This window comes from Halyomorpha halys, unplaced genomic scaffold (genome assembly GCF_000696795.3).
Source record: "Halyomorpha halys isolate HHAL.00 unplaced genomic scaffold, Hhal_1.1 Scaffold585.1, whole genome shotgun sequence".
NCBI lineage: Eukaryota > Metazoa > Arthropoda > Insecta > Hemiptera > Pentatomidae > Halyomorpha > Halyomorpha halys.
Window position 1 is genome coordinate 29,629 of NW_027109935.1, and position 13,248 is coordinate 42,876.

At 29.7% G+C, this 13,248-nt stretch overlaps 1 protein-coding gene across 1 annotated transcript in view; it reads left to right on the top strand.

Moving 5' to 3' along the window:
- Positions 1–13,248, top strand: part of GABA-B-R3 (gamma-aminobutyric acid type B receptor subunit 3) — a gene marked incomplete at its 5' end in the record, with an annotated part of 146,324 nt that overhangs the window by 16,188 nt on the left and 116,888 nt on the right. The window contains 1 exon segment of the mRNA XM_067048099.1: positions 3,442–3,546. Within this exon segment, the coding sequence (XP_066904200.1) occupies positions 3,442–3,546 (105 nt within the window).

A 13,248-nucleotide genomic window follows, 5' to 3' on the forward strand; every position in this document is an offset into this window, starting at 1 on the left:
TATATACATATAAAGATGGGAACCAATTAATCTCAACTATCTTTGTAACACTAAATTCAGAGCGACATAAATAGTTGAGATACTTCAGTAGTCTACCTTCTATTTTAAGAAATTGTTTTAAAAATTGATAAATAAGAAATGTATGGATATGGAAACAGAGAACAAATAAAAGTTGTAATGTAGTAATTTTTTTAACAAGAGAATCCTGAAGACAGAGGCACCGAAACGTCGGTATTTGTATGTATATATATAAATATAAAGCAAATTTTAAATATACGTAAACAAAACAAATGTATGCAAAGTACATATCGCTCAAGATTTATATTATAAGAAAGACGATTTTTTGAGATATTATAAAATTTCGGCCCAGCTATTATTTTGAGAAGAATATTCCTTTGGTTTGATTTTTTTTTAAATTAAAAAAAAAATGTAGATCATACTTATCTAATGAAATAAAATATATATATTATTTAAAACCTTCAGTTCAGATTATAGGTTAGAATCATATAAAAAATATGTAATATATTTTTTTTTCTTTTTTTTTTTCCTTATTTTGCGACGAACGCTGTTAGTTAATGTTTAACATTTACATTAAAAAGCTATTTGAGGAATTTTAGTAGTATAAAACAATTATTGTCACTTTCATATACCAACATCATGTCAAAATCAATTTTTCACATTTTTTTGATTTCCTTCAAAACGGCTCTGACGATTTTGATTAAATTCGTTGAAGGTATAATTTAATGTTCTTTGGTATCAGGGCTAATCCTCATTGAAATGGGTTTAAATACCAAATTTCCTAAAAAAAAAACCTTCGAACAAAACAACTGTTAGACATAATAAATTATCAATATATAAAAAATATTGAGGTTGTTTAAGAATTTCTAAAAGAGAAAAAAGTAAAAATACTAACATCTGTTTGGAACTAAACAAGCCGAGAACGCCCGATCTTTCACGATTGCATTACGGCTGTATTATATTTTGTTAAACTTAATTCTTGGCAGAAACGAATATTTATATTCGTCATTCCCACCTCTATAAACTCTAAAATACGAATTTTAAAGCAACAGAAAAAAAAATTCATAATATTTTCTTCACTATTCTTTATATTTTTGTTTTTCGAAAATCCCAAAAATGGCTATGAATTCAATGAAGTAAGTGGAAGTTGTATGATGCGCACACTGCACCATTTTTTTTTTTATTTGATTTACAAACACTGTCGTAGTATTGGAAACAAGATTGCGTCCTCATAGTTTGTATGCTTTTTTTACCCAGAATCAGATTAATTCGACAAAAATCTGAATTAATGATATTTTCATATTCAGTATATAACATTTACTTATATTAAGACATTATTCTATTGATCACAGAATATTACAAAAACAATGAACAATATTCTTATTTTGATCTATAAACGCAATTTTTTAAATTTTAGTTGCATTTAAGAACTACTTGAGAAATTATAATATTATAAAGCAATAAACATTATTTTTATTTTTATTTACAAACGCAATTACAGTATTGTAAACAAGATGGCGTCCTCGAAATTCTATCCTCACAAAGAATCAGATTACATCTATGTGGATGATTATCACCAAAATTTAATTGCTTTTTAAAGCAATTTGGAATAAATAATATTAAAATTATTCCTCTTCCAAATACTAATATTGATTATTAGATATTTCTTCTTTTTTTTATTGTAAATTATTCTTCACTATCTTTGTTATTTATTTGTATGCTCACAATTTGGATGGACCGTAGTTAAAAAAGCTTTATCTTCTGTATTTAAGTATACATTCTGATCAATTCTCGAGTGATTCAGACTCTGAACAAAGCAATAGTATAATAATTAAATCTTATTATACAATTGCTGTTGTTTTTTATACTACAATTATGTTTTATTTTCATTCCATTGTATTTTATATTTATGTTATTCCTGATAATATTTAAACCTCTATATGTATATGTATGTTTTGATGGACTCAGGTCTCTCCCAATTGAGGGTTTACCTTGAGAATCGTTTAGAGTTTACGATAGATCGCAAAATAAAAATAAAAAATTTTTTAGAATAATATAATTTGAAAATTCAATGAATATAAAAAGTAATAATTATTAGGAAATGAAATGTTAACAGTTGGGATAAAAATAATGACAGATTGTAAACAAGAAGGGAAAAACTTTATTAAAATATAAAGTTGTGTTTCATTGGGTTGCTATTTACACAGCATACTTATTTTAGTCTAATCAGACGATATTTTTTATCTGACATTAAATAGGCCTACATAAGAATACAATAATAATTAAAAATATTACTAGTGTACAACATTAGAGCATGACTTTTTATTTTTTTTTTCATCTCTTTGGTTCTTTTATTTTTTTTATGCATCTGTTTTACCTTTTTCTTTTTCTCTTTTTCATGATTTTTTCCTCCTTTTCCATCTTTTCCCCTTTTTCTCTTTTTTTCTTTTCCTTCCCCTCTCTCTCCTTTTCATAATTTGGTTTTAACCCAATGTGCCTTTAACAGAATAGTGGATAAAATAGTGACAGGCATATAAAAAAGATAATTAAGTAACAAATATAAATTTTAAAAAATCAAGAAACTATGTTAAAATTAATATACAATAAATACATAACAAGTATTAAAATATTAAAAATATATACAAAAGTAATAAATAAAATAACAAACAAGATGAATGAAGTAACGCAATTTTTTTTATTTTCTATGAATAAAAAAACACAACTTTAGACTTAATGTCAATCCAAACCCAAACAATATATCAAAGCAATCCTATACATTCCGTATTAAAAGTGTTTTTTTTCCTGAACTAAGACGGAGTGCTGCCGAGATAGGCACCTCATACAACACGCAATGTAATACAGTCTTCCAGAATAGTATACTCCAATACGCCGCAGTGTTGGCCAATGAATGAGGTTTTGATACAAAATCATAATTAATTCTTAAATTAAGTATTTTTGCTATTCAATAAATAAATATATTTTAATAAACATTAAGGAAGTGGAGTAGCTCTGTTATAAAGGCACTCAGCTACTAACTCCAAGGAACCAATAATTATTTTCTATTTCACTGTAGCCATGAGCCAGCTCTGTGAGTTTGAGGAGACCTTGGAGGTCCACCCAGCCTCACACTGTTAATTTAATCAACATTAACACAGCATTTATATTCACAAAAATAAGTCTATATCCGACTATAATTCATGATACCATCATCGTTTTGTAGGGCATCAGTATATTTTTTTGTAGCTTGAAACTTCTTGAATTTCTTTTTTTCTTTTTTAATGTTATAACATTGTTAACATAAATAGCGAGAATACTCACCTTTTAATTTTTAATCTTAAAGTTTAAATTACACTATTTAGTGTTTTATTTTTAAGAAAAGAAATTTTATTATTTTTTTAACCTGAGTTAAATATGTTTTAACAGGGAATGAATGACTTGGTGACCAAACTTGAGGTTTCCAACATATCCTGCAAGGCTGCAGTAACCTTCGCCGAGGGAGAAATAGAAAGTCAATTGCAAGCGCTCAAGGTAAATTATGTAATGTTAATTTTTAATTATTTTAGGCTAGTGAATGTTATACCACAGATATATAGTGATCGTACTATCTTCACACAGTTTCATATGCTCCACTCAGCATTTAGGCCTGTTACATTTTCCGTGATTTTTTTTTTTTTTATCCAACCACTTTAAACTAGGTAATAAAAAATGTATCTATTACTATTTACTTAAACCGATCTGGAACAAGTTCACTGAATTTGGGATTTAGCAAAATCTGCTAACTATGCAAATTAAGAATTATAGTCATAGATAACAGAATAATCCAAGCATGACCTAGAATGTTTCTTTTGTAAATATATGTTCAATAATGTCTATAGCAAAATCTCTCGCCTCAAAAATCTCTCGAGTCGGAAGAGAAGGCGATTGAACAGGGAAATTCCCTGAGGATAATAGCTGAAAAGACAGGACTTAAAGTCTCCCTCTAGAAGACCAAATTTATGACCATAACTTTGGTAAGAAAGAAATAAAAACGGAATTCGGTAAAATCCAGGTAATTAAAAGCTTTAAATACTTGGGCGAAATAATCAGCAGAAATTTGTCGGAGAAAGAATGCATGGAATACAGGGTTAAACTTTGGAGAATTTATGCTACATAACCAGTAACATTTATAATAAAAAAGTGCACCTCCAAGAAGGCCAATCTTAGGTACCATTGTACAGTGGTAAAACCAGTGATATTGTACGAAACAGAGACTATGTTCTTTCCTAGTCTGGAGAAATTGCTGAAAATAGACAGGAGTCTTAGAAGAATCCATGAGCCCAAAATAACACCAGAAGGATACAGACTGAAATCCAACAGAGAAATACAGTGAAACCCTTGATTTGGAAACAGAAATAAGGGCAAGAAAACTTAAGTTTTATGGACACATAGCAAAGGATGGCCGAGGAGAGATTGAACAAGAAGATTTTTCAGTAAGATTATGGGATAGAAATTCAATCACGGATACACATCAACAATCACAGTACAAATCAAATAGGGCACACAGGCGCTTGGGATTACACAGGATTTGTGTGAAGATAGAACAGAGTACCGGAAATTCCTGAAACAGTGCTGAACGGTGCTTGTGGTAGTGGACAGTAAAAATCTCCCGTCTTGGAGGACTTGAACGGAAGAAAGGAAGAAGTTCTCAAGTGTGAGATGGGTGAAGTACTCAAGCAGAGATGGGCAGAGACGAAGAAATTGAAAAAGAAACCTGAGTCATATTCGCGTTTAAAGCTTAAGGGCTATTTCACGTCAAATAAATATTAATACGATATGAAACGACACACTGTATGACTATCAATTGTATGTATGTATATGTATAAATACATATATGTATACATTATATCCAATATATAATATTTGGAGAGTGATTTTTAATAAAATATTCTTTTAAAAGCTTCTATATGTTGTATTGACTTTGCAAATATCTATACTATAAATTAGCATTACTCTATAAATATTTTTTACCAAAGTTTATAAAACTTAGTCTTTTTTTTTATGTATTAATTATTTCCTTTTATGATTGCTACTCTAAGGCTCTTATTGAGTATGGGTGTAATTACTATTTTTATTTTATTAAGTTAGAACTTTTTACTTTTTCCTATTTTATTTTATTTTAATTTATTTAAGTATATATTTTGATCAATTTATCTTCTCTTTTGTTTACATATACGCAGTAATACTTGTGAAATTGTTCCTCTTTTGTATTTTTCCATTTAAAATAAAAACTAATATAATAAAAGTGTATAAGTATAACAAAATAGGATGTATGTTATATATACAAAAGATGTTTTTATAAAAAAAAAAATTATATCTAGAAAAAATGTGTTACGTTTATTATAGTACAATAATAATTATAGTAAAGGCTTAGTGAACCCGAAGCTTTGTGTTCTACCTTATCATGAACTAGGTGGAGCAAAGATACCAGAGCAATCCCGGTGATAAATTTAAGGCAAATCTACCCCAGTCTATTCCTTATATCTATGGTTAATGAATCAGCAAAAAAAAAGGAAGGATCGTAGCAGGAAATGGTTTTTAGTTTATAATTGGACACTTAGCAAAGAGTGATCTGGACACTAGACGTAAAACAAGAATCATGTTCAAAACCTTGAACAGACCTGTTGCAACGTTTCGAGGGCCAACATGGCACTAATTATTACAACCTATGACAGATTCGAAAGGAGGGTGCTGCGAGAAATGTTCAGTGGTGTGTTTGACACATGGGTTTTGGCTAAGAAGGAAAAATCTGCCTTGTCAAATGAGAAGAGTGACTAAGGTAAAATTCAACGGGTATGTTAACAGAAAGGGAGAATATTCAGACAGGTGAAGGAAGTGTGGGATGAAAGGAGTAAATGGAAGATGGAAGGATAAAATAAAAGACATGCAGCAGGCGGCATGCTTATGATGAAGAACAGCTCCGAACAGAGTAAAGAACAGGTCTCTAGCTACGGCAGAAAAAGAAAATATTATATCCATTAAGGATGTAAGGGTATTTAATTATTATTAAAAAATATTTTCATTTTTTGTTTCATATATAAATTATGAATCAGTGGTAGATAATTATTTATTCTGCTACTGTAGCCGTCGTATTACTTATGTAAGTGATGTTGTTTTGTAATCAGGCCAGGCCATAGCATTCTCTTAACGGAAAGGGTACGCATGAATGTCCTGACTTTAAAAGCGGACTAATATAAGGAGGGTTGTCTTTTACTTATTAGTGGACACTCCGGATAAATCTCAAATGTCTCACTCTGAATGAAACCTGTAGGATAACCCATCTTTCCTGGCCTATCCTGGAGTACATTAAGGCCTTGAACCCTTTCCTCACCCATTATAAAAACAAAAAAGTTTGCAGCCATGTGTTAAATCTAGATGTTTTATGAGAATTACTGTATCGACGATGTCTCTTTAAAAAAGTAATCATGATCATTAGTTGAAAAGTGCACCGTGATTATTTGCAATGCATATCAGATTATTTACGAATACTTATTAAAATATAAAAACTAAAATTTTTATTATAAACAAAGGAAAATAAGTATTATACATGAAAAATATTACTTCATGTAATTGCTTATTTTATTTATTTACTTGGCTTTAAACTTAGAAATTTATTTATTTTTTAATTTTTTTTTTGTAGTATTGATAGATTTATTTATTGATCGATATTACAATCTGCCACACAGTTGTGGGCAATAGGTAATAGTAATGAATGATCTCATACATACTAAAATAAAATAAAAAAATAAAAATTTTTTTTAAAAAAAACTCTCTGAAAATATAAACAAAAAAATTTATTAGCTTAGCATTATTATTAATTTATTATTTGTCAATTATTATTCTCTACATAAGTTTTATTTCACTATTTTATTTTTGTATTTAGCATCTTACCTATATTATGTTAATTAAATCATTAGTTTTATCTCTAAAAACTAATTTCAAAATTGTATAATTTTAGCTTGTAAACCTTTAGAATTATAATTAAAATTGTAATAAATCTATTAAAAGTTAAATTATAATTAAAAGTGTAAAAAATTCGTATTTAATTTATTTTATTAGTTGTATATGTCGGACCACATTTGTTTTACTTTGTGATTATTAAATAAATTAAGAGACTGTTAATATCTTCGGGGTACTCCCACTAACGAAAAATCATTCGAAGCGTCTTCTGTATCGGTCTCGTAAATATTGGTCAGATATATTTATGAAGAGTTTTATGTAATATTTTAGGAAACTAAAATCTTTAATTTACCCTCAACAATGTTGATATTTTAGTCAATATAATATTTAGTCAAATATACTGAAACGAAAACTGAATTGCCTCACTTGAAAAAGTACAAACAAAACGGTATCGCCTGCGGAAGCTGCCCCATCAAATGAGGCGTGAATGAGCTTTGTTCTGAGCCTTAGGCCCGAGAATGAGAGATAGCCGATGTTCGCACAACACCGGCTCTCTAAAAGCTATACCTCTGTAAGTGTCTTATCTCTTTCAAAAGGGAAGAGATAAGTACTTCCGTAGAAGAAAATACTATTTATGAGAGAGTTCTGAATATATTTGCAAATATATCTACAAAACATCGAAGTGGTATCTTCATGAATATAGCATTTCTACTCCAATAATCAGAAATGTGTTAAATATACTGATATGCTCTCAATTTCCTCCCCAACAATATCCTTGGAAAATATTTTATTCAACATTTATCACTCAGCTACAATCACACCAAAGTAGACACACTGAGCGTATACAAACTACATTATACTGTTCAGTCCTGATTTTAGAGCAGTTTTCGATTTCAGCTACATGTGAATTCAAATTATACTACTTATTAACTTATCCTTGAAGTTCACTATTTAGTCTTTAAGTATTTTTTTACTTCTATATCACCCTTAAAGGGTATATCGCTGCTCCCGAAAATGGGCAATTTCAAGCCCAAATTAAACAATGCTTGTGACCAAGGATCACCCTATCTTAGGTCATTCAACACATCAAAATCCCTTTAAAAATCGTCCTGAATCTTCATCCGATTTTTTACGTATGTAAGAGTCATTTTCGCAAGTTTCCGAAACTTATTTCCACAATTCCACACTATCTATTCAATCGTAGGTCTGCTTAATATCCATGTAATAAGTAAATCGATATAAAATTTCTGTGTTTTTCAGACATTATATTGAAGGAAAAGATACGGTGAGTAGTAGATCTGCAACTCCTAATGAAACCGCATTTGTGTCTCCCAACCAATCTTTAAACCTCTTTGAGCTAGATTATATTGATTGCCAATGATCATTATTTATGAATGACCCTAAGAAGAGATCTAACCTTTATAGTTATAGTCTGTCAATTTTTTATACAGGTTTTACATACTTGAGCTTTATAGGAACTAAATACTTCAAAACGAAGAAAAACATTCTCTCTGTATGTTAGGATATATTCACGTATAAAGATTGGCATTTGTGTGAATTATTTATGTTATTTTCCAACTACTTTATTGATCAAAAACATGAACATTCATATTAAATTTGGTTCAGAGAAAATCAAGGCATTAAGATGTATGTTATTGTTTTGCAACGTTCGATTTACCTTCTTAGAAAACAAACAAGGTCGTTGCATAAACCTTTTGTCTAATGTTACCATACACCAAACATTTCGGTGGCCTCAGATCTGAAAAACGTAACAATAACATATCCATTGCAGTTCGGCCACAGCAGTAAGATGCAGAGCCTGTCTTAACGACTAGATTACCTTGATTCACTTTGAAAAAAATTTAATATGAATGTTGATGTACATTTTCTATTAATAAAGTAGTTGAGATACATATACATTTGTTCATTATTACATAAATAATTCATTCCAATACAAATGTCTAGACGTGAATATCTCCTAAGCAAAGCGTTACAGTACCTGTAAAGGAAATTTTTTGTCTACGTTTTGAGATCCTTAATTCATATTTTCAGTTCGAAATGCTAACCCTGAAACAGCCTGTATATGGGGCAGGGCACTGTTGTATTACATCCCCGAGGCTTCTGTTTAGTCATCCGGAAGTTATAAACTGAAATGTACAACTTTACCGCCAAGATATTTGCTGATCGATGCCAGCTGTTTTATAACTGTGAAGGGATCAGATCATCTCGTAGATCTCTTACTTCTCTAGAAATACTTATTTCATTTCATTTAAAATTATTATTGCTAGTAAAAAAATATATTGCATCCTCGTAACCAAAGGTAAAGAAGTTTTGTATTCATGAAGGAAATGAAAAAGTCTTTTGCACTTTCTATCCACCTCTGCTATTTAATTAAATTCCATTAACTAAATCTAACACACTGTGTTTTATTATATATTATATATTTTGCCTTGATCCTGAACAAAAGATCCATTTGGAACCCCCATAGAACTTAAAATAAGAGAACTGAGGTTTTAGCCAATTATATTGAATACTACTGCTCAGCAAGACCTCTTATCTCTCAATAGACAACAACCTTCTAATTTATAAGATTATCCTTTTATCTGAACTTACTGACTTGAACAGCAGTACTTTTGAACCTCAAACGTATTCTATCCTTTCCATCCAAAATCCTCTGAGCCATAGTCAACGCTCCATATTATGTTTCCAACGCTTCATATCTCCTGTGTCCTTAACCTTATGCCAGCCAAATTTTGAAAATTTCTATTTTCTTTTTCAAACATTTCCATCCATCCAAATCCTTTGCTCTGGTCCTTATTCTATCCATTTATTCATCCCTAAAAAGCACCACAAAACTTTTTTTTTTTACTTTATTTATTTGTTGATATTTACAACTGTATAAAAAAAAATACAACCAGTAAATTTGATCATAATGACATAATGATATGATACAGGATGTAGAGAAACTACCCAGTAGTAGAACTCTAAAAACAGTTTACAATATAAGGTCACGAGGCCATCTTCTTTTCAGGCGCCTCGGAGGATTGCCAGGAATGGAAGAGGAAGCAAGGTTAGAAACGAGTGGGTTTGGGTGGTTAGGGAGTTTATAATGGAAGGAATAATATCGGGTTCGGGCTAGATCGGTTACATAAGGAACATTTAGGTCTTTATGGATGGTTTTATTAGTAACAACATGACCACAAAACTTGAAACCGCATTGGTCACGAGATTATTTTGTACTTAAAGAAGCAGCTTTTAGCAAGAACTAGGTTCTTTAGTTAGATACATTCATAAAGTAAATAAATAATAATACACGTGTTTAATATTTCGGATTCTAAGTATTAATATTATATACCATATCAGTTTTCTTTTATTCATCTTTCAAAACTTGCAGATTTCTATTTTTTTGCTCAAATTATTTTTCTAATTCCTAATTTTTTTAGTATATTATCTTACGCTCGTCTTCTCAATCTTGCTTTTAGAACTTTTACTAATGGATTTTAGTTTCTATTATAAATTAAATTATTTCCGTTTCAGATTCATTTTTAAGCAAGAGTAAAAAAGTTTTATTGACTTAAACAAACTATTTTATCTTCAGTCAAGAATTAATTGAAAAAATACAGAACAATTTACTGACTCTAATTGAAATTCTTGAAATTGAAACGAAAAAATCGTTGACAATTGCATTACTCTCATAGTGATTACTAAGTTAATTTTCTGCTGTGATGAAATTCTGCTTCCCTGGAGAGGATTTTTTTTTTTATTAATGTAAGTAATTCTTTTCAAGAAACTTTTAATTTTTACTTAAGGTCAAGAAACTTCAGATTCTTTATCTTTTTAGTTATTTTTTAATCTTGGATATTAGAGATTAATCTGAAAATATTTTTAAACTAAAGTTTGTATATATCAGAAGCAGGTTTCAAAATATCTACTTTAAAAAACACTGTGATCAGTTCCTTAAAGGAAGAACTCCTAAAAGGATTAGAAATATGTCCGTACCTAAAATTCTCTCTTCATTCATCAAAGGCTGCGATATTATTATTTATTTTCCTAGAAGTAATTCAATGTATACTTCATTCGAAATTATATTTTTAACACCACATACTAGTTAAGAGAAACGTTCATCTGAAGTAGACGGTACTGAGAAAGTAGGAAGAAAGCAGCGAATGCTTCTTGTAGACGAATGATGATAGTGTAGAGGTCTCCGTGATTCAAGCCTGTTACTTTTGAATAATGACTGTGATTCCGACACCATTTGGGAGGTGTATCGTACACCATAGCTGCCTTAGAATGATGGAGGAGGGGGGGCAATATACCAGGGATTTCGAAAAAGAGAAAAAAATATCAACTTCAACGGTTTTAACACCCGATGGACTATGAAAATGCTACTAATTCCACTGTTTGAAGAAGGGTTGAACAGTGTATTAGACAATAACTCAGTTGGGACGCCTGAGTTCTATAAACGTTTTGAATAAGCGTAGAAAGAAAAATTAATATCAATTTCGAGCTCTAAACTATATTTTTTTAAAGAAAAAAAGGTAATAGTGAAGCCCCTCATATAAAAATTGAAAAACAAAATAGAAAATTAAATATTTCTCTATTTAAGATGAATCAAATATAATTAGTAATTAATGTCGAATAGTTATATAATTGATTTAGAAAAAATAGGCAGAATAAGACAGTATTAGAACTTAGTTCCTTTACTTTACATATCAATGTATATACAATCAATATATATATTTGTGGGTCTTGAGGATTTGTTTATAATACAAATTCATTTAGGCGATGTTTCGCAACATTATTGTTTGCTTAGACATACCCTACAATGAACAATTAAAACATTACTAACAATTGTCTATAAAAGTGCGATCTAACTAACTCCAGATTTGTGCCATAACTGATTAGGTTCTGAAATGGAGGTATGTTTGCTTTGGTTTGGTGTTGAACACGTAATCCTTTTTTTTCTAGCATAGATAGTAATTTTTATTTTGTCTGTTTCTATTTAGTGTTGTTAATTGTGTCTTATGTATTTATTATATAAGAGTAAGATAAATTTAAATTTTGTACATCCGATTTTTTATTGATAGCTCGATTCTTATATTTTCTGTAAAAATCATTTCTTTTAAATTTCGGTTAAAGTTCTTTGTTTCCCGATATATGATTTTCGGTACATCAAATTTTAATTTATCTTCTGTTTGTCTAAAATGTGCAGTGAGAGGAGCTTGGTCAGGTTTTGAAATACTGTTCTGAAGTTCCAAAATAGGATTTGCCAATGTTTTTTCACAGAACTGGGGGAAATTCTATTTTGGAACACAACTACAAGTGTCCCACTTTACTCTCGAAAAGTTCATTTTAATTCTCAAACGTGTCGGCCATTAGGCCATTATCAAGGAGACAGCCTTAATTATTGACTTGCCAAATACAAACTACTAGATTAGTAGTATTAGCTTGTGCTTTATTATGAAGCTTGTCCGGCCTGGGTCATATTGGATGTACCTTCTTTCTGAATAAATAAATCAAAATTACTATAATGGTAACAGTAATGAGCATTGATGTGGGAAAATTGGAAAAATAATCTTCCTTATTTTTTTAATAAAATGTCAGCAAAATGAAACAAAATTACTGCAAAATAATTGTTGACTAAATTAAAAGAAAAGTTTTATTATAAACTAAAACAAACTGAATCCACTTAGATTTTTTATCAACCTAAAACATTAATTTAATTAAAACATATTCTAAGGTTAATGGTGGGTACACATATTGGGGAATATTATCCAAATTAATTATGATTGGCTAGAAAGTAAAATTGATTGGTGGACTGTATTCATTAGGATTTGAAAATAATTAAGCATTATGAAAAAGGGAAATAAAACTTATATTCCTAATTAATTCATCCATAAAAATGATTTTATGTGGCGTTTAGCCAAAAGGATGTACAATGTGGTTTAGTTGGGTTAAAATTTTGACTATTGATTTCGAATGATGTTAACTATTGAATTTATTATTTATAGAATAATAAAAGATATTATAGTTTTACTTGGCTGGTGATTGGTGGTAGGCTATTGAAGGATTCGATAAAATCAATGAAAAATGAAAATTTGAGAAAATTGTTTTCTCTATGCTCATCTCTCTCTCTTATTTTACCTCTTTCCCTTCACCTGGGTCTGGTGTAGATTACTCACGTATCCAGAATTTATAGCACATGCGCAAAATACTGTTTCTCTTACCTCAGAAATATTGTGTACTCTGAACCTGTTGAGACAACTGGGGTTAAGAACCCCTACTATTTCATGA